General features: G+C 38.1%; 2 protein-coding genes across 2 annotated transcripts in view; one reads left to right on the top strand and one right to left on the bottom strand.

Moving 5' to 3' along the window:
* Positions 1-11,061, bottom strand: part of nmbr (neuromedin B receptor) — a 29,534-nt gene extending 18,473 nt beyond the window's left edge. Inside the window, exons 1-2 of the mRNA XM_066677607.1 lie at positions 10,661-11,061; positions 304-649 (exon numbers count right to left, since the gene is read on the bottom strand). Of these exons, the coding sequence (XP_066533704.1) occupies positions 304-649; positions 10,661-11,061 (747 nt within the window). The remainder of the gene's footprint in view (positions 1-303; positions 650-10,660) is intronic.
* Positions 11,062-16,377: 5,316 nt separating this feature from the next.
* On the top strand, positions 16,378-23,609 carry gje1a (gap junction protein epsilon 1a). Its single transcript, XM_066677795.1, has 5 exons — positions 16,378-16,484; positions 19,945-20,051; positions 21,247-21,429; positions 22,127-22,575; positions 23,024-23,609. Exons 2-4 carry the CDS (start codon positions 19,968-19,970, stop codon positions 22,526-22,528), a joined length of 669 nt encoding a protein of 222 aa, XP_066533892.1. The 5' UTR covers positions 16,378-16,484; positions 19,945-19,967; the 3' UTR covers positions 22,529-22,575; positions 23,024-23,609.
* Positions 23,610-24,002: the final 393 nt, after the last annotated feature.

Here is a 24,002-nt window from a genome sequence, read left to right as displayed (position 1 = left end):
AAGTGGTCATCCATCGGTAAGTTAAAGGCTTTGCTTCACTATGTAAATGCCCCATAAATGGCTGAAATTGATTATTGGACTGTTCAAACTGTAAATACCTACCTTCCTTTTTGTTTGCCTGTTTTTCCACCTGACTGTCATTCAGTATACAGCTCTTCTTTTAGTCCAAACTGAAGGACACACATCTGTCTGTTCTGCCAGACCATTACAGACAGAAATAAGCTACTTTTTGTAAATTTGTTCCTTGGTTTGGACACAGAAGCTCAACAGTTAGAAAACTCAAACACCATACAGGGCCCTTACCTGGCGTTTGGAGTGTTCACTGACCTCTCCAGGCATGTCGTGAGCACTCTTGATAAGCGTTCTGGCGATGTGGTAGTAGTAGACTGAGATGATGCCCAAGGGAATTAGGAAGTAGACTAAGAAGATCATGACAGAGTGGATCTTGGGGTGCATCTCATTGGAGAGTGGGTAGGGCACACAAGCCGTGAAGGTCATGTTCCTGTCTGACACATGGACCACCTGGGAGAATATGGCTTCAGGTACGGCCAGCAGAACCGAGACCACCCAGATTGAGATGGCCTTCAGGCAGGTCCAGAACACAGCGCTGGATGTCTGGATGTCCATGGGGTTCACAATGGCTTTATGCCTGAAAAAGCGGAAGAGCACCACAGGGCCAGTTAGCATACTGACTGCATGCCTCCTGTCTTCTGGGGTCAGAAGAGGCAGGCAATTGCTCTGGTTATCATCTCTCCATCTCCTGAGGAGAATCAATCTTGGCTTCTTATCTGTTTGTAGGAATTGATTCCACATTGACCTCAATCCCTGAGGGTTTCAGAAAACTGCTATTTGTATAAAGGGCTTTAAGGCTTTTTACAAGCTAAATATACACCCTAATATCCTATTTGTTTTCATTCAGCTTTATACAAACTTTACAACCGGTAGTATGCAATGTTCTAATCATTTTACCAATATAAAATATATTAAAATGTTACTTTTGACATTGTAATGTAACCCACCTTAGGTTGATATGTTAGTAAACAGGGTGAATTTGATAATATGCTAGATATTGCATTTTCAGTAAAAATTTGATTAGATCATCAGTTAAGACATTATTATATTTCTAGTCAAGTAATACATTAATACATTTCACTTTAGTTTGCACGCCCAATGATTCCAGGTAGGCTCTGGACCCACCGCGACCCTGAATTGGATAAGCGGTTACAGATAATGAATGAATGAAAAATTTTAGTTTGCCTAATACAAAAAACTGTTTCATATTTTTGTATTACATCAATGGGAATTTTTTTACAGGGTTGGCTGTGAGAATTTTTCCACTGGTGTGAGTGTTTGAGTGTCACTTACAAAAAAAGTTTATTGGCTCATACTGACAAATATACATTAAGATCTAAGTATATTTGGAGCATACTTGTACTTAATATTTTTTGATTGAGATACATGTATAATTATGCATACTTGCCTAATACAAAACGTTTATGTATACTTGGCTTGTAGTTTAGGAAATACTACGGAGGTAAAACTGTATCCACTTGTTAAGCCGTGAGGTATCGCTCTTGTGAAATGTCACATTCAGGTCCAACCCATGTCAATCCTTACATTGACACTTCATCATAATTCGTAGTTACTCTATTTTCACTAAGTGAGCACCCATCCACTGGTAGTGCTGTTTCACTACGTACACTCAAATTCTTTGTTTTATGACCAAAGGAGAGCCATAAAACAGCAGTTTATCAGTGATAGCATTACACAATTCTTTTCTAATTTTCCTATCCGGAATCACTGGGCACAAGTCAGGAACACACCCTGGAGGGGGCACCGGTCCTTCACAGGGCAACACACACACACCTATGGACACTTTTGAGTTGCTAATCCACCTGTGTTTTTGGACAGTGGGAGGAAACCGGAGCACCAGGAGTAAACCCACGCGGACACGGGGAGAACACACCAAACTCCTCACAGACAGTCACCCGGAGCGGGACTAGAACCCACAAACTCCTCCACTGTGCCACCCATGAGTAAGTTAAGTGAGATTAATGTCATTCTATTTGTATATACCTTCATAGTCTCAATATAAATTTATGCCTCAGATTAATTCAAACCTTCATTCTCTGACAAGGGGTGGAGGCATGAACATTTGCATATAAATGCATGCTTAAAAATCCATTTGTAATGTTAATAACTTCTGGAATTTGAAGCCCTTCAGTGAGCGATCTTTAATGAAAGCCTAATGAGAATTAATTTGCATCTTCACTGCAACCGCTTTAGACTTTTCTTCCTATTCAGTGTGATTCCATCACTATTTCACCTTAATCAACTTAAACCTGCAGCTGTCGTCAAGCTGCTGTAATTCTGCCTCCTGAATAAACCTATTATCCAATCATCTTTCTGTAATTCGCTCTCCCCTGCAACAGCATCCGGCTTTCCCAGATTTGCTGACTGCCTGTTAGTCCACTCTCAGGGCAAATTTGGATTATGTTTCAAATGTTGGTTTCAGCTCTACAAGGTTATATTGTCCTATTCTCCTTGAATGCCTTACTATGTCGCTCACCCTTAGAGCTTCATAATGAAGATCTGATTACAAGGCCCATGCTTTAATGTAATGGCTGGAGATCTAACTATAAAATACATAGTTTTGTGTATTTAGGTTCTGTAGCAAACATCTCCTGCAAGGTTCATATTTGCTTTTGTTTCAAGAGCTAATGCACACCAAACAAAAAAATAAAAAATTAAAAGGGGTAGCTACCAGAAATGGGCATTAACTAATTACATTTGGTACAATGTACAATTTGATCTGGATCACAAAAGCCACTCACATCCCTACAGTAGAGACCACTGCTCCATCCCTCCACAGAACACCACCAAATGTGATGGCAATACGGGAACTTTAAGTTCATGTGTGATTGTCACAGACGGTTCCATTTCCCTTCATAAGCTATGAACAATACACCAGCTGTGTGCGTGCAACAGAATGGCTTTCACAACAATGGATGCACCTTAAAATATCTGAATCACTCATTAGAAGAAGTGTCACCAGACATTAGAAGAGATGGACACTAAGAATGATATGCAATGAAGCTAAATCATCTCCAAACTTTATCATTATAAAAATCATTCAAAAAGTTGCAGCTATTGTTGTCTCTATTAAAAGAGAAAATGCATTCAAATAATGAAATCCTTTTTTTGTAGTCTATTTCATCTGCAAACCTAATTTGATCTACTTCAAAAGCAGTGTAAAATTTGCATGGTTATGAGAACTATTCTTCTGGACAGTTCAGAGTTTTATTAGAGAATGTTTGAACAGTGTATTTACTTGATGTTTATCAAATAAATTTTTTTTGACTGAGTAAAAAAGAAATCACAGAGGAGAGGAATGAGATTAGAGAGAGATAGATAGAGACAGAGAGAGACAAAGAGAACAAGAGCGCAGAGGAGGAGTGTCAATCATGTATTTTTCCACCACAATGGGAAAAATAAATGTGCTGACATTTTTCAGATATTCCACCCAGGTTGCAAAACCCTATGGCACACCAGTGGAGGAGAAATCCATATGGGAAATAGCTTGGGTTCTTCTCTGAGTTTAGAAAAATAACATATGGTGAGCTTTCGTTTTTTTTGCCATATAAACAATAAATCATATCATATCATATCACACACACCACTGACTGCTTCACATTAACCTACAACAACCCTCATCCCACACACCAATTTATGGAAATCATATATCAGTATCAATATCAGTCAGCATCATCTCTATACTTTATGTGTATATAATTATGTGCAGTGTGTGTTGATGTGGGGTTATTTAGAATATATAAGACCCTGTGAGGTTTGGCTATTGCTTCATGCACACTCACTTTCCCTTGGGGACCAAAAATTAACATTAACATTAACACTGTCTGTTACATTAACATTAATGTGTTACATATCCAGAGTGTATATGCTGGCTAAATTTGTCTCAGTTTTACCAGATAAGACCTGATCCTATAGTAGTGGTCACAGTGGAGCTCCCAGCATGCAAAGAGACACACCACTGTTTACTGTTTTGTGGTTATTTTAAGGTTTATTGTTGTTGTAGGATTGTCCAGGAGGGTTTGTTGATTTTTTGTGCCTGGAGTGGGACAATTGATATGGACAGAGAGGTATCCCCCTTCAGGGAGACTTGTGTGTCTGTGGATAAGGCCCAGGCAGTCATCATCCCACACCAAACCCAAATATTGGTGTTTACTTGCTCCTTTTCTGCACTAGTGTCCTTTCTAGGACATTTAATAAATGTTGTTTGTTTCGCAGTATGTCTCAATTCCCATGTTCCAAGGCCAGTACAATACTTTCTGGTGTAAAAAAAAAAACTCCCCTAAAAAGACATCTTTTTTTTTTTTTTATTGAGCCACTTTTTTTTACTCGTTTACTGACACCAGGGCTTCATAAACACCTCCTTCAGCCATTTTAGACTGATACCCTTTGTTTTCCCCATTTACTAAGACAGAGATAAGTATAAACAACAGACATTTTTTTCAATTGTGCAAGCAGTCAAGAGAGCTAGCAAATGGTGAGGAAACATCTTCTGAACTATTATTAGTATTACAATAATGATGTTCTCCCCGTGTCTGCGTGGGTTTCCTCCGGGTGCTACGGTTTCCTCCCACAGTCCAAAAACACATGTTGGTAGGTGGATTGGCAACTCAAAAGTGTCCGTAGGTGTGAGTGTGTGAGTGAATGTGTGAGTCTGTGTGTTGCCCTGTGAAGGACTGGCGCCCCCTCCAGGGTGAATTCCCGCCTTGCGCCCAATGATTCCAGGTAGGCTCTGGACCCACCATGACTCTGAACTGGATAAGCGGTTACAGATAATGGATGGGTGGATGGATTACAATAATGAATGTCGCCTTACAAGCTTTCGTCTTGATGGGAGAAAATCAAGCTCTACTCTCATTTCAGATCGGAAAAAATCCACAGGTGTTTTTGTCCATCCTTCCACTGCAAGAAGACCATTCAAATCAAACAAAGGAGCTGCTGGTGTTCTCAGAACAATGGACTGTTCACTGTAGAGACCAGACCTTCACAAAACTGAATGCATTGTGTATTAGTTGGATGAAGAGAAGAAGAAAATTCAAACAAGGGCTAGCACAGAAATATTGTAATTAAGTTTACTGTCAGATAGTCATCATCCCACACCAAGCCTAAATACTAAGACGTTTAATAATAATAATGTTGTTTTTTTTCACAGTATATCTCAATTCCAATGTTCCAAGGTGAAAATAACAGATTTTACTGTCGCAAACCAGAGTTCTATTGCCCATTCAGGCAAACACACTCTACAAGTGTCTTTGGGCAAGACTCCTCACACTACAACTTCCTACTTCTTTAGTAAAATTGTAATTGTTAGTAGCTTTGAATAAGAGCATTCACCTAATGCAGTGTAATATAACCATTTTAGAGATGCATGCGATTGTAAGGGAATATAATGTGCATTAAATATGTGTTCAAAAATCTCATAATGGCAGTACATATCTAGTGCACTCTATCACTTTTTCCTCTTAATTTAAAGATGATGCTGCTCTGGTGGGTGAAGCAAATGCTGTTTGGCAGTGTTCCTGCATTAAGCAGCAGGCTCCGCTGCCCCCTGCTGCCTGTTTACCCCCTCAGTGGTCAGGAATCTGGCTGCCTGAGGCTAGCCAGGGCACAGTATAACTGCAGCAGTTCCTTGATAACTGGTTTGTGGTAAACAAGGCTGAGCAGGACGTGTGAATCCGGCATGACGATGCAAATTGGTTTGATTGTGTTTCATGCATTGGTGTCAGGACCAATAGTGTCAGGGTAAAGTGGTAATAAGATTCTTTCAGAAGCTTTAAAGGCATGGCCAGGGCCAGCATACAAATGGCTCATTTTCTACCATGTTTCAGTCCATGGACACATGCTCAGATGATTACTTTGTATATGAGAGCGCTGTTACAGCCCTTTGTCAACTTTTATGTTCCACCAATGCAGGAAATGTCCTTATGGTGTTATGTCTCTGAGGTGATAATGTCATATGTTTTAAAATAATATTCATCAGGATATACATCAAGAGTAGTTTTGTTTAGATTATTAATATGGACCTATGTTAACTGGACAGAAACTCACCATACCTCATTCATTAGGGGGTTTCCTACCCTTCTCCAAAGGATACATTGTGCAGATTCTGCAGTGCTGAGCCTGAAGTAGCAACAAAAGAGGCTCTATTCTTCCGATAACATGTAAGTGAAACATCACAAACATTTTGAAGCTGTACGTTTAAGGCAAAAATCCTACCTGTTTTTTTTTAATTGTCCATTTTGACCGGGAACTGTTCCACTGTACCATACATGGGGGTTGTAACTAAACAGTTAATTCTGTTATTCCTACAACTTATTTAAACATGTGTTCATCAAGCAACCATCCTGCAGAAATCAAATGTGAGAGCAAGAATTGCTGCAAGCAGCATTAAACAATCCATACTCAGGAACTCTTTGATTTGCTCTTGACCAGTTTTAATCAAGAAAACTGATAGCACAGACCTCCAATCAATAACTGAGTGATGCTATCGCTAAATGACAGCAGCTGCAGTCAACATGACAACGAGCTAACTTTGAGAGGGCACAGACAACCACAAGAAATGCTGCTGTGGGGAGCAGAGAGTGGAGTTTAGAAAAAGTTATTACCATTTAGCCAGGAGCCCCAAGAATGATGAATAAAACTGGATGCAGGGGTGAAGAAAATCATGGGAGCAGGTGATGCCATGCAGAAAATACGACACGACACAACACAGAGCAACTGCCTGCAGGCTCAAGATATTTTAGAGACATACAGATATGTATAAAATTGTAGGTGCCCCTGATTAAATGACCAAAGTATCAAGCCTTTGAAGGAAATATTTGGTTTTTCTAGAAAATGTGTGAGCATTCTGTACTCAATAATTGATCTGAACAATTTTTAAAATGCACAAAAATCTGTGATATGTTTTTCCCCCTAAAGATTTATTTAACAACTGAAGAAATGCAAAGAAATGTTTATCAGTGTTTTCACATATTATCTTCATTGTGTTTTGTAGATCCAAAAATGTTGGAGGATGATGTTTATAAAATAAAGGTTATGGTACTTTGAAACCCTCTGAGCCCTCAGATGGCATGGCATGAGAAACTATCATGCAGCTGTGATAAATAGACCCAAGTGGACTCGGGATTACTGGAAACGTATTACCAAAAAAAATGACATACATTCATTATGCAGAAACTACACAAAAACACTGCTATGTTCTCCAGACCAGAGCTCATCTCAGAATGCTTAAATGTGCCCAAATGCTAGAAACATGCTTTAACCAAATGAGTCCAAGTTTCAGTCAGTTTTCATGAAAAAGACCAAAGCGACCATCCACACTAACAATAAAAGGTGTATAAGCCTGTGTCTGTCATGGTATGGAAGGGTGTATTAGTTCCAAAGGCATGTGTGACTTATATGTGAAAAGGTACCACTGATGTGGGCGTTTATAAATAGTTTTAGAGAGACTTATGCTGTTTTTCCATGGTTATTTCAGCAAGACAGTGTGTGTGTGTGTGTGTGTGTGAGTGACCTGTAGACCAGGTCTGTCTCCTATGTTGTATCTTGAAAAGAAGAGTCAGGCAACGTTGACCACAGACTGCTGAGCAGCTGAATTCTTACATGAAGCAACAATGGGAAAATATTCCACTTGCAAAATGGCAACAATTAGTATTCTCAGTTCCCAAATGATTAAAAATGTAATAAATTAATGGGAATAGATATGACACAATGTGTTGACTAAGTGTGATATGACTAAGTGTGTTGTAGGAATCAAATTCTAAATTATATTTTTACTAAAATTGTTTACTAAAATACAATCAATTTGCACAGAGAAAGATTCAACAAATAACAGATATAATTTTTTATTTAATTCTACAAAGAAATTCCGCATGCAAATCAGGACTACAGAAAATGAAGAAAACGTCATTAACCAGGGGTGCCCACCAACTGTGACAATAATAAATCAGGTAGGGAAAAATATAAGTCATTAGCTGACCTTTAGAAAAAATATAAATAAATATAAAAAAATAAATGGACATTAACCCACCATGGAACCTTTATTGTTTCTCCAGAAAATACCTTTTTCGTTCATTGTCTGAAACCACTTATCCAGTTCAGGGTCACGATGGGTCTGGAGCCAACTGGGCATAAGGCAGAAACACACCCTGGAGGGTGCGCAAGTCCTTCACAGGGCGACACATTCACTCACACACTCACACCTATGGACACTTTTGAGTTGCCACTCCACTGTGGGTTTTTGGACCATGGGGGGAAACCGGAGCACCCTGAGGAAACCCACGTGGACACTGGGAGAACACACCAAGCTCCTCACAAACCCACAACCTTGAGATCTCTGAAGCTGTGTGACTGCGACACTACCTGCTGCGCCACCATGCCGCCCCAAGATGTCCTTAATTTGTGAATTATAAATGATGGAAATGATTTTTAGTTCCAGACGCGCAAGCCTTTCGATAAACGCAACCAGACACCGCAAAAGACACCACAGTCTCTGTTCTGCTCAGGACACTTTTGCCTAATTATCCAACCAAAGCATGTTTTAATCAGATTATTTATTGCAGACTGCATATCCAGAAATCTCAGTAACAAGCTGAATGCGAGGAACCCCTCCCTAATGACATGGGAAGCCTGACAAACTCAGCAAAAGGCAGATTGAGCAAGTTTTCCCATAGAGCTGCTCCATTCATTAGAGCTAATGAACATCCAATGAAGCCATATGACTGTAGCTCAATACGTGAAGAATGGACACATGCTTCAGAGGCCAGCAATGACCGTTACGTTTATGGCATTTGACAGACACCCTTATCCAGAGTGACACTCAGTTTTAGACATGTACTCCAATACAGATTTAGGAGTCTTTCCCAAATGCTCTAATTGGCAGGAACTGGACCCTAGTCTATTTTGTATAGTGCATGTATAGTAGCCATTACACCTCCAAATTGTGCTGCCTGAGAACCAAATGAATAACTCAACATATTAAAAACATAAGGAAATGCATCATTGCATCAACTGAATGGCACCAAACTTCACCATTAGGCTAAAATTAATCAGCAAATACAGATTATGTCCTTAATAAAATAGTGAATAGGATATTAGTCCCACTGGTAGACTGTGGAGCAGTGGATCTGCATTTTCTAGACTTAAGGAGCTACATTCATTATCTTTTGGGTGTGTATGTGATCCAGAACTAATCATCCAACATCAGCATCTGACCACACTAATGCTCTTGTTGCTGAAAATTCTCACAGCAATCTTCCAATGACTAAAGTAAAGCCTAGTTCCCAGAGAGCAGAAGCTTTTACTGCAGCAAAGAGAAAATCTTCCCATTACCACCCGAGAGAATACTGAACACGCAGCTGTTCAGAAACGATCCTTACAGTGTGTTTTCTGTTTCTATGTCAAACACAATTTCCTTTTGTCATCTTAATGAGGAGTAAACTCAGAAATACTCAAACTACTAAAACAAATCAGAATCATCCCCCAAACAAAAATATCTGACTGACTAGAGGACAGCAGAACTGATTACACAGTCGAACACAAGAGTTAGTGCAGCTAGTGGAGAAATAGAGGACATGTAATATAAAAATATCATATACAGAACCTTGAACAATAAAGAAACCACGTGAAGGCATTAATGAATCATATGAGTCATATGGTTCTTTGCTTGGTTCAATGGCTCTTGTCTGGGAGAGAATAAGAGAAATGCTGTATATGGTTCTGAACCAAACAGTATAAACCTTTTTGTGTTTATCTAGAGGCATGTACATTTTTAAAGAATCATATAAAACAGGTTTGAAGAAGAACTGTTCAGTGGACTGTGGTTTATTCATAAGATTCTTTGAGTTTTCGTATTTTCTACACCCATACTCTGTCTTGACTCAAGACCCCCTTAGGAACTGTTTGTGTTCTAATCAAGGACAATATTAATGCAGATAAAAAGGAAGGCTCACTTATCTGTACAGAAACACTTTACTTTTTTCACATCATAAAAATAATGCCAAAATATTTGTATAATTTAAAATGCATTTGTATAAATTGTAATTCTTAACAATATTTTTGAAATTCTGAATTAAATTTTGTAAGTTTGAAGTAGTATGTCATTGAATGATTTTGTAATTCTGGACTAATTCTGTAATGCTGATTTATTTGTACTTCTGAAGTAATTTTCAAATCCTGAATTAGTTTATGCCATCCATGAACTTTGTAGTTCTGTACAATCTGAACTAGCTTTTGAGTTTAGCTCTTGGTACGTTCTGAGTTCTTTTGGCATGACAGTTTCTGATTTAACAACTCTGAATTCATTTGTGCAGTTTTCTATTCTACGTGTTCTGAATTAGTTTGCAATCCTGAAATACTGTATAAGCAAATGTGAACTACTTTACGCAAACCCGAATTCGTCTGCTTCAATCTAAAAGTGTTTCTACGCTGAAAAAAAATGTAGTTCTGGGAGTTTGAGCACTGCAGCTGCTTTTTAGCGACTCTCGGCTTTGTCTAGTTTTCACCACTTTTAACATTCACCTGAAGTTGGAGCGAACTTAAACAGTTCAGGAAAGTGAGTATGGCCCGGTACCTGTCTGCGCTGAGCGCTGTGAGGGTAAAGACGGACACCCCCACGGAGGTGAGCTGAATGACGGGGATGAGTTTGCAAGCAAGCGTGCCGAAGATCCACTCGTCGAAGAAGTAGCGGAAGGCGTCGACGGGGACGCACGTGAGCAGCAGCAGCAGGTCTCCGGCCGCGAGGCTTGAGATGAAGATGTTGGGCACGCTGCGCATGGCGCTGCTGCTAATAAAGATCTTCACGAGCGTCAAGTTGCCCACGAGGCCAACCGTGATGATGAGGATGTACACGGAGGGGATCACGCAGCGGATGACGAAGTGCACTGTCTCGCGCCCGTCCGCTGCCCACTCCTCCGTCAAGTTGCCGTAGTCGGGAGTGTTGTTCGCCAGCGACGCGCTCAGAATCTCCTCCATTCTCTCAGGGTGGTCAGTCGGGGGGATATGATGGTCAGTGAGGGGGAGTTGGAGCGTCGCTCCTCTTGAGACGATGACCACAGCACAGTGCCGCTGTCCGCGCCACGCTCGTGATGAAATGAGCGCGCGCAAGTTGACACGGACTCCGAAAGGTGGAAAGGGGAGAGGGAGAGGGGAAGAGCGAGGATGTGGTGGTTGGTTAGGAGCAGGGGGAGAATTGGGGGTGGTACTTGGTGTGGGGGTGGGGGTGAGGGGGTCTTCACCGCTCCAGCGCGCGAGGTGCCTGAAAAAGTGACGGCGCGCACCAAACAAGAAACAAGACTTCCATTTTGTGTCATTTTCTTTCTTTGAATCTCCATTTATGTCATTCACTGAGATATGTATAAATCAAAAATTGGCATCCCTATAGCTGTCCAGAGTTAAAGGAAGAGCCCAACCAGCTAACAAAATTACGTTCTCAGAACGTTCCATTTTGGTTTGTGGGAACATTGCACTGGAACATTCGACCTGAATTTGTTCTCAGAACGTTTTTTTAAGTTACAAAAGCGTTCCGGGAACCTTACCTCAATCTATCATCATCATCATCATCATTTTCTTCTCCGCTTCTCCACTTCAGGGTCGCAGTGTTACCTCAATCTAATTTACAACAATTCTTTAATATTCTTTGATGAGAATGCTGTAAAATTATGTTCTTAGACCATTCCCCTAATGTTCCTTTTTGGTTGTGGGAACATTGCACTGGAATGTTCCCTCAACATGAATTTGTCCACATTTTTTTTAAATGTTCTTTTTCTTTAGTTAAAGGAACTGTCCAGGAATGGTATCTCAAGCTTATTTACACCAGTAATTTTATATTCTAGGAACATTGTCTTGGAATGATCTTACAACGTTTCAAAATTACATTCTTAGGACGTTCCCATTATGTTCTGTTTTGGTTGTTTGGAACGTTGCTTTGGAATGTTCCCTCAACAATAATCTGTCCAGTTTACTAAATATTAAAGTTATTCCCAAAATATGAGCTCCCCCTAATTTGCACAGATGATTTAACATTCTAGAAACTTTGTCTTCAAATGTTCTGAGTATGTGCAATGTAAAAACTTTCTCTTAACATTCTATTATGATTGTGGAAACGTTGCTTTGAAAATATTTCCTGAATGTGAAAAATTTTTCTTAATATGTCCAGAACATCTTTCCCCTGAACGATAACTCAACATTATTTACGCTGACAATTTAATGTTCTTTAAAGTTTTATAGTTCCAGTTTTCTTGTTCTTTCATGTTCAGTCATTGCAAGTTAGTAGAATGTTTACACTATAACATGTTTTGTGCACTGCAGTAGAGCATTTATTATGTTCTTTTTTTTTAATTATTTTTTTTGCTCTTTGTGTCAGATATTTAAAAATGATGGTCCTCCACATGGTTAACATTCGAATTATTTTTTTCTCTGTAAGTAGTTAATCCCCCTTATGAGGGCTAAACCCCCCCCCCCCCCAAAAAAAAACAAAACAAACAAACTTAAAAACCCTTCTCCAAACCATTCCGATTCCCTATGGTGATCTAATTCAATATTGATAAAACTCAACTGCTATGATAATGACATACTGCAGCAAAATCAATGCAAGTTTAATGAATTAAAATTTTATTTTGAAAATGTATTTTTTCATCGTCATCATTTGAATCACATTTAAATGAAGTAAAAAATCAGGGGTCTCTGAATGCTCCACATGCAATGTAAGCAAACAGGTTTATTAAGTATTTATTCCTATTTATCAGTTCATATAAAGCATTGTTCCTGTCTACTCAAGCCATTCCGGGCAGCTAAAACACAAAGCTATCTTTAAGTTATATTGCAGTTTTTGACTTACAAGTAGTCAGTGTGTAAGGGGCACTTGTAGCCTCTTATTCCTTCTTTATTCATGATTAAATTACTCACTTGTGATAAGGTTGAACTGTACAGCAGAAGTCTAAAGAGTAATGCCAAAGACATTACTGAAGAATTTAGCAAGAACACAATCTGGTAGCTCTTTTTGTGTTCTTTTGATAGTATATCTGAAATTTTGAATAACTTTTTAATTGGAATATCCATACTGTCACTAATAGTTTCTTATAAGAACTTTCCTGGCAAGGTATATTTTGACCAAAAATACTTATTTATCGAGTGGAATTACATGTATAATGGCAAAATCAATGAAAACCAGACACTTAATGCTTTAATTTGGAACCTTGACTGATGATATTGGACCTGTAATACTTGACATATAAACTGACGGATATAAACAATGAGTGTTTTTGCCTTAAACATGCAGTGGCAGCAATCAAACCAGTAGCAATAAGACAGCCTCCACTGGCCTGTATGCCCAGCCATACCAAACCAGCCTGAAAAAGCTTTAGCACAGAAGGAGTATGCATATTTACATAGTAAATACAAAATAAACATAAACAACTAAACAAATAATAAAGAGCACAAATTTTAATCTATGGGAGCAGTGGCAGTCACACAGCGGATGCCAGCAAACCCTCCCACTTAACTGACAGCAGATTTAAAGGAACCCTAGGTAAGATTTGGGTTTTTTTTCCTAGGGCTCTCCCTAGAGTAATTCAGTTGTACAACACTGTACTAAAATCAATGATGAGAGGGGGTGGTTTCCTACCCTCGTCCAAAATATACATAGTGCAGTTTCTGCAGAGCTGAGCCCAGAGTAGCAATCACAGAGGCTGGATGCCCTTCAGATTCAGTGATGGGACCAACACGAATTAAACATAGAGTCCATATGGGCAGCCCATCTAAAAACACAAACTTTCTCTGAATTAGGACAACCCACCCTAGGCCTGTGTGGGCTACCCACATTTATACCTTTTTAGGTATAACCACCTGGTTGCCACTGATAGCCTTGTACCCACCCAGCCAAAGCTCATCTTGATCCAGGCTAGCCCATGTTCCACGCATATAAGATGCACTGACTGGGACCAACCCCTTATACATAAAAGCACAAATTAACAGGGATAATAAATACACACATTACAGACTAACATAAAAACTAACACAACAACAATAAGAACATAAAAGTGTCCTATTTTGTGTGGAATCATGGAGGGCATGATGGGAGCCAAAACGCCTGAGCCATTCTGAAATGGAACTTTCAGTTTGCTTCCGCATTTACTGAGCCAGGTATACGTATAAACAACTTAACTTTCTCCAGTGTGCAAACAGACTGCAGAGCTAGACATTTGTGAGGAAATATTCTTTGGATTTTGTTAAAAATGTATTGGATTAAAATCACACAAATTCTTTACAAGGTAAATCTTTCCTTAATATATTAAACTCAGCAAATAAAAATAACCATAAAATAAAATGTACAGAAATATGTTCTCTGTAGAGCATGTGTACTTATTTTCACTTAGAAAATCAAATAAACTCTGTTACTGTGATGGACTGGAATGAATTATCAACTTGTCATTTGATAAGGGGTTTCCAAAAGGGTTCGCACACCATCAAGTATCATTTTATTTGTTCGTAATTGAGCTGCTTTTCATATACTGCCATGCATGGTGGCACAACAGGTAGTGTGACTGCCACACACCTCCAGGTTCTTGGGGTCCGGGGTTTAATTAAACAATCCTTAAACAATAAAAAATAAAATAAATAAATATATAAATTACAAAAATATAATTAAAAAACATGTTGTGGGTGAATTGTCTGGGCGAGTGTGCGATGTCATGCTATGGACTGTGTGTGTTTCTGCTTTGTGCTGTCATCTCTCTCCCTAACATTTAACTACAGCGAGAGATTCTGAGGTCTAGATTCAGTCCATTGTTCCTTGTAGACTAGTAGATGCTTTGTTTAATTTACAAGTGCCTATTTCTTTGTGCAGTCACAAATCCTTAACAGCTCTATGTTTCGGATCCATAGTGTTTATCACAATTGAGTGTTGGACAGATAAACACTTCTGAGGATTTTTTTTTTGTCAGATCTGAAACAAGAACAAATCTTGTTTTTTCTTCTCAGAACCATAAGCTTTAAGCACTGTTTATCTAATGATGAGCATTGGAGAGTGGGTCTACCTTATTTTGCCTTTATTAGTACAGTATTTTTATTAATAATAATTGCTTTCTTTATTAATAATAATTGCTTTATTGAACTTTACTTGGTTTTTCACTTATACTCCATAGGCAATAGGTAATCTCTGATCTCCAGTATCTCCTGAAAAATGAATACCTTGTGTGTAATTTCTAGTGTGGTCTCGGTTTTTAGCAAAGTATTTTGCCAAAAATAAAGCAAAGTTATGTTCACTCATTCGATCACAAGTAGGAGACACCTGGAATTCCAGTTCTGAGGTGTTATCTCAGTGACTTCTGTGGCTTTTATCACAGAGAGTCTCATCCTTTTATGCCATTCTGTGGATCCCAAAAGAGAAGTGAGTGAAAGGAAGAATCCAATAAATACATAATCAGAAAAACAACCTGGACTGAAGAGCCAAGGGAAAGACAGCCTCTATGTTTGAAAGTAGAACATGCCACCTTTAGTCACACATATATGAAACTGGTATCAAAGCTATTTTAAACATGGCCATCTGCATGTGGAAGTTTACAAAACAACCATTTTGGGTCATCTCATATGTCAAGCCCTTCATGGGACAAAATATAAAAAAAACGGTTGTCCCTGTGTCTGCAAGAATTTTCTCCAGGACCAAAAACACAAGTTGGTAAGTATGAAATTGTCCACAGGCATTAGTGTGAAGGACTGGGTGAGTGTGTGAAATTGACCATAGGTGTAAGTGTGATGGACTAGCACCCTGTCCCCTGTTCAGGTTGTGTTCTTGACTTGTATGTAATAATTCTGGGTAGGCTCCGATTTCACGACTTTGATCAGCATGAAGCAGTTACAGAAGATGAATAAATAAATGGATGAAGCATTTATATTTGCTCCTACAACATCATTATCATTAAAACCCCCTATAACCCTTTACAGAAGAGAAATTTTAGATTCTGTCAAAAGAAAAGAAAAACAAAAACCTCAATTGGAAGCATCTAGAGAAAATAAGAAGTCTCTTTGTTCATTAACAATTAGATTTTAAATAATTAAGATAAAAATGCATTGAATTATTTCTAGGATTGGCGTCAATACTTTACAGTGGACTGCAATATAAGTATTTGTTATGGGAATTAGTTATTTTGTCTGTGTAAATTTGTACCATTTATCCTAAATATCCTTATGTTGGTTATGTAAAATGACCATTATGAAGGCCACGGAGAAGAAGAAGAAAAAAGGTCCACGTGTTGGTTTAGTGACATCTGCTGGCCACTTGTGAATATGATCCAATAGCAATCTTAACCGCTTCATTCTACACTGTAACCGAGCTTCACAAAGGTTCTGCTAAATCAACTTAGTATTGGAGGAGGAAAGAAACACACATAGACACCGTGGTAAGCAGTCAAAAACTTCTTCCTTTTTCTTCTCTTTTTTTCCCGTTCCTTTCCTGCAGCGACCCCGTTATGACATTCAGTGCATCCCCACATTCAATAAACTGGTCTGTATAAAAGTCTGTTGCACTACGTTTAGCTTCGACAAGCTTGGCATTACACACGTTCTTCTTCAAACACGGTGTTTTCAAGAGGCTAACATGAGTCTGAGAATATCAGCTTCATATATAACTGTATAGTTTATAATTTAGCTAGACATTTAATTAAACATTGAACGAGATAGTGGTCTGCATAGAAAGCATGGAACTCCATGTGTTTTCCATGTCCACAGTAGTCCACAGTGTCCTTGCAGAGCTATCTACATTTAAAGCAATTTTGTACTATTCTATTATGCGAAAAATTCTCTTCTAACTTCATCAGAATCCCAACTGACAATGTCTGAATAACAAAAGAATGTGTGCTTTAGTAGTAAATGTAAAAGTGTGATGTAATAAATGCCCACGTCTTTTGTGACAAACTGCATAATAGCTAATAAATCTCGTACATGGAGTCAGGAGAACACCACAAAATGATCAAACACAAGATCTGTCAAAGGAAAAAAAAAAAATTAAATATCTAGTCAGGAAATTGTCGTTTTCTCCTGAAATTTCATGTGATCGCAATACTGTAGAAGTCAGAAAGGCTGTTCTCTTTGAGGATCCTTCCAAGGCTGGGTTCAAACCCACAATCCCAGAATCGTGGAGCTGCAAGGATCTCTGCAGGACTGAGTGTTATCCGTTTTAATAACTCGCAGACATATCGTCACTGAGCAAATCTTTGTATCTTCCTTTTGACCATTTTTTCTCTTTTGACATAATCAACCATTGTTGGTTATAGTTACTGTATCTTTTACATGTAAATGTTTCACTTCTATATGTTTCATTAATTTTATTTATTGTATTATCTGTTACTTTTAAATATTGAATATGTTCAATCCTATTTAACTATTATATTAGATAGTCTCTTTGCGCACTGGAAAATGGTCCAGTGTTTCTATGCAACAGTGGCTCAGTAAATAGGAAAGAAACGATGTGGCTCACTCTGAACTGTCTGAGGCATTCTCTCTGTGTGTCTCTGGCTGATCATTTGGATCTTACCGAGTAAACACATTGAACGTGCTTCAAAACTAAACAGCTTGAAATTAAATGAGTTTCTGTAGTAATTCAGACAGTGAATCAAAACTTCAACCACAAATAATGTACAGGCTGTTTCTTACTAAAACACACGCGGTGGGTCCAGGGCCTACCCAGAATCATTGGGCGCATGGCAGGAATACACCCTGAAGGGGGCGCCGGAGGAAACCCAAGTGGACATGGGGAGAACACACCAAACTCCCCACAGTCACCTGGAGCAGGACTTGAACACACAAACTCTTGGTCCCTGCAGCTGTGTCATGTATATGTGAGATGTTAAGTGCATGAATTGCAAAGTAAATGGAACATCATGTGAACCAACACTTACATACTTGAAAGTCTTGAGAGTAAACCTCTGTCAATGGCATATGGTGTAAAGAATCTGTAAAAAAAAAAAAGCCATCCAAATAAAATAACTACTGAAAAAAAAAACTTTGAACCACACACTTTCCCTGTTCTTAGGAGATGAACTGTTTTTCAACATGGTTGAAATTACACATAAAAAAAGAAAATCCTGTCATGAGCAGAGAGAGAGAAAGCCTAACATACAAGACCTAGTCAGTTTGTCTTTTTACTCCTTTACAGACACTGGGGGTTTGTAAATATATCAGACTGGTTTTCAGCACACAAACAGACTGTAGAGTAATGGTGAATCTTCTGAAATTTATAAAAAGAGGTTTTTGATAACAATTGTGGACTATGCCTTTAATGTCTAACTTGTACTTAGTTGCTTTAATCACTATTACACACATAAGACCCACAATAAAAGTAAGAGATGGAACTAACAACAAACTTTGGGAACTTAGTTTGATTCCTATGTGGAAAACCTATACACTTGAGTCTGGCATCACTGAAGCCACAGAACAAATCAAGCAATACAATTTATCTCAGCTTTGGCCTCAATATCTGGAAAACATCCCGGAAATATAGCAGAAACCGGTGAGTCTAAGGTCAAAAGCCTGTCAGTTTTTATCTAAAATATTATATATCTACACAGTCTTGTGAATTGGTTTTTCTTAGTCACTATGACTCACACAAATCTCACAGTGTCTCCTGCTGCAAGATGGAAGTAAAATAAAGTCAGTGCTTGAAGCATCAAGAAAAATAAGAAATAAAGTGGAAATACATTATCTAGATGTATACATATGTATGTTGCACTAAAGTTTCTTTAAAGAGCATTAAAGGCTATAGCATATGATACCAACATATGAAAACAATGAAGAGTATTTTGACAAAGTCTTTCTCAAGAGAAAACGTTTCCAATTTGAAACCACAGTGACACAAAACTATCTCAAAAGGGTGGATACAGACAGGCAAGTGTTCTTTCGTCATAAACCTAAGGGGAACCAATCTCATATATTTGTGTGTTGAGACTGTAGCCATTGCATAATTCAGTGACTGCAATGCTGAGATCTGATTTGCAACAACAGAGCCTCTACTCTTCCTGCATGTCAAGTAAAGGTGTAAATTAAAGGTAAAAATGTGACATAGTCTTGTTTTAACAGACACTTCTGAGATTCAAAATATAATAATAATAATAATAAAGTGGTAGTCTGTGATGGCAGCTTTAGGCAGGATTAATTAGCAGTTGTTAATTATATGTAATAAGTTGTATATATGAGAATGCTAGTTTCTTTTCAACTTAGGAAGCTACTGTGTAGTGTAGTGTAGTGAGTCTTTTCCTTTTCCAATCACTGAAAAATGTTTTACATGATCTGAAAATTGTTTTGAAAATTAGAGTTTACCCCTTAAGTTTGATTCTGTTTCTTTAATGAAAACTGAAAAATATAAACTACTTAAAAATTAAACTACTGCAAAGTACACTGTCAACATTGTGTGTAAAAGCACTGAATATCAAATATCATTAAAGACTTCAGGCGTACACAATCGTTATAAACTGTTCAAATCAGGCAGCAACGCAATTAGGAGACAGACCTAAATCAGTCGGCGCATGGAAAAAAGGCATAAAAATGCATTATTGTTATTTAAACAAATAATAATAAAATAAAATAACGGTATAGGTGTGGACAAGCTTCTAAAAACCTTACATTTTCACATGAAGATCACAATCATGCATGTTGGAATATGACTCCACATATTTTTTGGGTTGGATAGATTTCAAAAACCCTGCAGTGAAAAAGTTTTGACCTTGAAGGGGTTTTTTTGTGGGGGGGGGGGGGGGGGGTTTGTTTATTTTGAATATGTCACCGCCTTGTAAGCTGCCCCTGCGCTGCACATAATACAATACATACACGCTGAATAATAGATATCCTCCCTCTCTCTATGTGAAGACACAAAACCCCGCGCTCACAACATGCTGCGCGCTGACGTGAGACAAGACCCCCACCCCATGACTGAGCGGCGGGAAATGAACAGCATGCCACCCGGACTACGGTTGGTGTGTGCAACTCCTGTTATATTTACCCTTTTCCTGCTTTTTTTCTACCCTTAATAATCTGATAAAAACAGTTTATTGAACTTTATTCATTAGACTATAATTAATATATTAAAATCATTATTACAAAAATAACATAAAATGGGCAATTTTGACATATTATAAATCCGATGAATATGGATAATACTGACAGAATTATTTAATCAGAGAGCTGTATGATTTAGCTTTACAAAGAAATGGCTGTCATTTGACAGTGTTGGGATGAAGCTTAAATGGCTGCCTACACCCTACATAGTTCACTTCACAGGCCTTCAAAACTGTAGTTCTTGCATCTAAACTGCACAAGTTAAGAACCTGAGATGTAGACATGTGCACAATGGGAGTGATTTGAGATTGAGTATGGGTTCATGTTATTGTGAAGCTCTATTCTGAAATGATGTGCATTTCAATGCATTGTGTTCTAGTGTGTGTTCACGTTTCTCTATTGTGTATTACAAGTGTTGGGTTTTCACTGACTGTGTCAAATAGGGATTAGCTTCTGTGCCGACCATGGCCTGCACCTTTGTTTTTTCCTTTGTGTTGTCTTTTTTCTTTTTTCTTTTTTGCCTAAATTGATGAAGGCACCATGGATAAAAGAGAAATATGCATTGACAAGGGCTTTCCAAAGCGGAAAGGTCATTAGGTTGAGGTGCAAGTTTGCCTGAAGCAAAAGCAATGATAACGAGGGCCACACGACACAACGCAGTCGAAACGAGTTTGTTGACTGAGTCATGTCTTTGAACTACATTACAAACTTTTATGAGGGATGTGTAAGTATTGGCAAATGATAGAGCTGATCTGGCTGCTCGTTTTGTGGCCTTGATCTAGGGTTAGCCTACTTAACCCTATCATATCACACCCTAACACCTAGCCTACTTAACCTGTTTGAAAATTGTATGTCTACACTTGTCTTTAACATATTCTAGGTTTCCTACATTCTTGATGGGAACGAGTTTACAAACGAACTTATATATTTTTGTAGTTTTGTGTATATTTCACTCTTAATATAGTCTTTATGACCACAGCAGGGATAGAAAATGCTAGTCTGTTGGCAATTTGTGCAGGATCTGTTCCTTTATAGTGCAGATGTGACTGTTCTTGGGATTTATATTACCACAGCATTGTATTGTTAATGTCTTTGCTCCCTCCCAACCCCCAGCTCAGACCTCCGACGGTGATAGGCCAGTTCAACACATTGTTCTTTGGTTCTGTGCGCATGTTTTTTCTTGGGGTCCTTGGTTTTGCTGTCTATGGTAATGAGGCCCTTCACTTCAGCTGTGTTCCGGACAAGAGAGAGTTAAACCTCTACTGTTATAACCAGTTCAGGCCTATAACACCTCAGGTAAAAATACTTTAATGTATTTTTGCTTTTAATAGTTCATTAATCAATGTACATCCTCACAAGCTGAATTATTTATAATGGGCAGGTAAGGGATGGATTATGAAGTTATGAAAAGAGTGCAATTAAAATAGTGAAAAAGTGAAATGATTCTGGGAAAAGTTGTTTATATTTATATACAAGAATACTCAATGTGTAATTATTAGTGCTGTCAATTAATGCGTTAACAGAAATGTTATGAATATTTTATGCTAATTAATAATTTTACCAAATTTTGGCACAGCTTTCTCCCATAATTTGTTCTTGTTGATCTTATGAACGTGATTACATTTCTTAAAATGACACCCGTAAAAAAAAACTTCCATTGTGCGGATTAATCACAGCAAATTGTGTGATTTAGGTTTTTTTTTTTTTATCAATTGACTGCTCTAATAGTTAATTTACGAGAAAATGCACATGTATTACAAAAAAGTTTACTTATTTATTTAAAGATAAAGATACAGATAAAGATTTGAAAATACAAAAAAAAAAATTATAATTCTTCTAAATCGGGAGAATTAAGCCTAACATTAGTTTTCTCAGTTTAGCCAGTTTGATATAGACCCAGTTTGATTATAAATCTGTCTAATTAATCGCCTTTTTTCAATGTATTACAGGTCATACAGGTCAAAAGTATCAAGTGTTTTTTATTTCCTTACAGGTATTCTGGGCATTGCAGCTAGTTACTGTGTTGGTGCCTGGGGCTGTGTTCCATCTCTATGCTGCCTGTAAAAATATTGATCAAGAGGAAATCCTTCAGCAGCCCACTTACACAGTCTTTTACATCATATCTGTACTGTTGCAAACCATTCTGGAGGTCATAGCATTTTGGCTCCAAAGCCACATCTTTGGTTTCCAGGTTCACCCTCTTTACATGTGTGATGCTAGTGCCCTTGAGAAAAAGTTCTACGTTATCAAGTGTATGGTCCCTGAACACTTTGAGAAGACCATATTTCTGAGTGCCATGTACGCCTTCACCATCATCACTATACTGCTCTGCGTTGCTGAGATATTTGAGATCCTCTCACGAAGGCTGGCCTTTGTAAGCCAATCAGTGGCTTGAGATTATGCCCAATTTGGTTTGAGAGTTACTTCATCATTTATTTAAAGGTGATATACTCTGAAACACCTGGCCCAGTACTGTGGAGCTGAATATTTTTGGTATTTTTTGGTGTGCTTTAAATATTCAAATATTCATATTTTAAAGATTTTTGAGACCGCCCTCTCATATATATATATATATATATATATATATATATATATATATATAATTTAAGAAATATTCAGATACATTAAAAAAAAAAAAGATGTAAGATGTGTATATGTGTGTATATATATATATAGTTTATTTAATAATATTATCCCTGGATCCACATCTTACATCTTTTTTTTTTTAATGTATCTGAATATTTCTTAAATTCAGATACATGCAGCAAATTGTAGCTTTATTCATTTTAATGGATACAGGGACATACTAAGTTTTTGTGTTTTTTCTTTTAAATTGCAAGACCTGCAATTACTATCATAACCTATATTAACAGCTAATCTTGTTTTTCAGTTGTGAATGGGGGAATTAATCCTGAGCACGTGGATACTGCCTGTAGAAGAGTTAAACCATGAGATGCAACCAAAAAATTATTTGTGTTGTTCATGCCTAAATAACATTACTATATTCACACTAATGATGATTTTCCAGGACAAATTGACACTAGTAATTCAGCCATAGTGCTGGCCCAGCTGACTGACAGTTACAACTCTGTTGTTTCATAGCAAGATGTGAAGCCATCTTGAAAAAGTGACCTCCTAACCAGACACAGGCTTTCATCAACACTGGGTTTTCAAACCGTGCTTTGTACTGTTTATTACTTACTAATTTGGCATCCACCTCTGGTTAATTAATATTAATTATTTGTTGAATATTAATTTACATTTTGTGTGAAGCCTAATTCAGAATATTACTTCTTTTGTTTGCATTAATTTGTATCTGTAAGCTATCATCAGGCATCCATCCAAGTTTTGTTATTATTCTCAGCTAAATGTATAATCTCATGTACAACATGGCTTACTGTGAACAGGTATTTGTGCCTTATTCGAGGGTCTTGCTGACACCTCTACTGTCTACCTCTTCATAAACCATAGTATATTGTTCCAGCTGTTATATCATAACATCATAAACATTCCAAACTGTATGACACAGAGTGGTGAAATCTATATAAAGTCCCCTGGATAAATATCCATACACCATGTGTCTTCATTCATTCATTATCTGTAACCGCTTTTCCAGTTCAGGGTGGGTCCAGAGCCCACCCGGAATCACTGGGCACAAGGCAGGAATACACACTGGAGGGGGTGCCAGTCCTTCACAGGGCAAAACACACACACACACACACATTCACACGGAAACTCACGGACACTTTTGAGTCGCCAATCCACCTACCACCGTGTGTTTTTGGACCATGGAGGAAACCGAAGCGCCTGGAGGAAACCCACGCGGACACGGGGAGAACATACCAAACTCCTCACAGACAGTCACCCGG

The sequence above is a fragment of the Hoplias malabaricus genome, chromosome 7 (assembly GCF_029633855.1).
Source record: "Hoplias malabaricus isolate fHopMal1 chromosome 7, fHopMal1.hap1, whole genome shotgun sequence".
NCBI classification, from domain to species: domain Eukaryota; kingdom Metazoa; phylum Chordata; class Actinopteri; order Characiformes; family Erythrinidae; genus Hoplias; species Hoplias malabaricus.
Note: the sequence above shows the minus strand (reverse complement) of the source record. Positions and strands in the feature narration are given on the sequence as shown.